Genomic DNA, 3,054 nt, shown 5'->3' on the forward strand with positions numbered 1-3,054 from the left:
TTAATGTCACCATTTGTGCAGTAGACATGAAGTAGAAAAGATCGAGCGATCCGGCCGATGCTAGGTTGAAGTGAGGTCGCGTGTTAAATTGTGCGGTTGATATAGAATGACTACCACACGTCATCTGACCCGGTGCTTGTAGTCCCCTGTATAGGGGGCACAGTACTCTTGAGCGAGTCGTTGACTAGCTATACTCTCATGTTGGTGGTGGAGTTACTTACTGTGTTTCATATTAGACGCGCTGGTAACATCTGAAGGCAGGTGACTGATCATGTGTACACATGTGCCTCAGGTGAACGCCTAGGTGTCTCCTTGATCCTGTCGATGGGTGTCCGGTTATACTATACGAAGCGTAGCTCTCTTCGCATATGCAGCTCTTATCGTACAGGCGAAAAACTTCCGTTGTAGCTTGTGTTTCCAGCAGGTCCAGCGAAGCGGTGTGTTGTATCTCGCGGCCTGTTCATCATGAATTAGCTCAGTCGCGCGCTGACCTGCCGGGAGCACGGGGTGTAGGTGACACGGGGCTGGCTGTGCAGCGCTAGAGCTATCAACTCAGTGAAAGCACTGCCTGCTGACCAATCAGAGCTCAGTGTGCGGAGTTTAAAGCGATCAAGTCATATTACAGGAGAAAGGAAATACAGAAAAGCTGCCGTTGCAGGAAAGACGGCCGGCAAAAATCACCGACTGTGTGAACCTGAACATTAATAGAATATCACCTCCCATCTTCAGAGCAATCTGACTATTATAACATTAGCGTTAAGAAGCTTAATTAAATATCTGCCACAACATAATTAACCGGATCAGAGTAACATTAAGTAAAGTCCGCGGCATATCACATCATAATGTGTCATATCTCCTTATCTGAGTCAGCTGAGCCGTATCTGGCCGTGCAACACTCACAGTGTCACATACTGTATGCAGAAGTATTATTTTAAGCAACACATTAAGTTGACGAAACACTCGAGACAAATGTAATTAAAGTCAGATCCACTCGTGTCTTAGACGGGGCATATCATAAACCTGTTAATGTACGCATTCAAACACTTTTTCTTTTACCAGCTGTATTCACCTTGCAGGTGCAGCTATGTGGCTTTTATCATGGATAAAGTGTTTAAGTCATGGATGTTTAAATTGTAACTTCTTCACATTTGTCTAATTATATAGTTGACTTTTCATTCAGGAAGTATGACGCGCCGCGCTACCACCCCTTTCATGTGAACGCGCACCTAACTAGATAGGGCACGGCTGGCTTGAGCGATCCACTTGATAAGCCGTGTCGTAGTACAGTTTAACGAGAGCGCGTATGTTTTGGATTAGGCCAACCGGCTAACTCAAACATATCCAGGTTAGGTTGAACCAGCTTCGTAGTATACCCCCCAAGTTTCTTCACATAGTGCAGCACTGTTTATGTTTTCCCGCGAGATGGTTTTAGTTTTGTCCGAGGCCTTCAAGTGTCTTGTGGCTTCTATGTTTACATCACAAAGGCTTCTTAAACAGCCTTCATCCTTCACTAACCAAAAAGAGGACGCTGCATAAGGAGTTTTGACTGCTGCATGAAATGTTTACAATAGAGCATCTCTACCTATTGTCGCTAACAAAGAGGCGGCGTATCAAGTGCAGCTGCTATCACTTATTACCCGTAAACAGATACTCTTCCACTCACACACGACTCAATAATTGATCGTTGTTGGTCTCCCACAGCTTAGTTTGTCCCAGCTAGGCTTTACATTTCCACTGATGTTACAGTACCTTAGAGATCTGTAATTGCACTGTGTTTTCGTGCTTAAACGTGTATATTTCTTAAGTTGAAATCTAGACAAAAAAACGGGAATTCTAACCTAAGCTAGCAAGGATCCAAGAATAAAACAGTGGTAATATTGTGAAATGTCAAATATAGCAGCGCTGAGTTGTGTCATTAGAGCTGCTAATACTACCTCTTATTTAAAAAGAAAATATTTATTTATTTATATTGCCTTTTCATTTGATCCGTATGGCTAGCGTGGGTTTGTGATGCTTCTTGTGTTTGATTGATATCCGTTAGTGAACGAAAGCTTAAATAAAAACGGTGAGATTGATACTGACTTTCTGATTATTTATTTTTTACTTGAAGAACATATGCACAAATGAACTGGGAACCTAAAAAGTAGACAAACAATGTACAATTTTTGCTTGTCAAACATACAGTATTTACAAAAAGCATCAACAAATTATAAAAAAAAAACATTATGACATAATGTATGTAACAGATAAACCTCAAAAAACACAAGCCTAGAGATATTTGGAGCTAACAATGTCAACTCACAAAGAAACTCAACAAAATACAGTTTACTTTGCACATGGTTAGAAATACAGTATTTTCTACTTCAATCATCTTTGTTTAGAGGTTTTCCTTAAAATTAACTATAAAAAATAGGCATGAGTGTCTAAAATAGTAAGGTAATAATAAAAAGGATTAGTTACTGTCCTCGAAGCTGCCACTGCTGCTGTAAGAGGAGTTTAACCTCATGGTGCTCATGGGATCAGACACATAGCCTGGAAAAGAGACAAATAAAGACGCTATTCATAGTTAGTTTCATTTATGACGAATAATATCTTAGAAATATTAAGGTCTGTTTAATATAATATGTTCTTAAAGGTGGGGTAGATAAGTTTGAGAACCCGGCTCGAGATACACCTTTTGTTATATTCCATGGAATGCTCTTAACATCCCGATAGCAATGAATATCTTACTGTAAGTGCTTTGACAAAAAAGTAAAAAAGCACGACCAATCATCTGAGCCGGCCCGGCTAAAGTAACTGGATGGCCTACCTGCCTGTCAGCCTTCCATCTGTGCACAAACTTATCTCGTGCCCTCATTGGTGATGTGCGCGTTCGTGTGTGTTGGAGGGGCTCTGTGAGGAAGTCTGAAGGAAGGGGCAGATTTTTTTCCGGCTGCGTACTTTCAAATTCTAGCGCACTTGAGCTGGTTTCTCCATTCTTACCTACCCTACCTTTAACATTTGGGCTGCTGTGGTTGCCAAAACTTGACCGTCAAAGTATGGTAAAAATACATT

General features: G+C 41.1%; 1 protein-coding gene across 1 annotated transcript in view; it reads right to left on the reverse strand.

The window, feature by feature from the left end:
* Positions 1-2,452: 2,452 nt before the first annotated feature.
* Positions 2,453-3,054, reverse strand: part of tnni3k (TNNI3 interacting kinase) — a 20,940-nt gene continuing 20,338 nt past the window's right edge. Inside the window, exon 21 of the mRNA XM_010795441.1 lies at positions 2,453-2,532. Coding sequence (XP_010793743.1) covers positions 2,453-2,532 — 80 coding nt within the window. The remainder of the gene's footprint in view (positions 2,533-3,054) is intronic.

This window comes from Notothenia coriiceps, unplaced genomic scaffold, assembly GCF_000735185.1.
Source record: "Notothenia coriiceps isolate Sejong01 unplaced genomic scaffold, NC01 NC01_scaffold00037246, whole genome shotgun sequence".
NCBI lineage: Eukaryota > Metazoa > Chordata > Actinopteri > Perciformes > Nototheniidae > Notothenia > Notothenia coriiceps.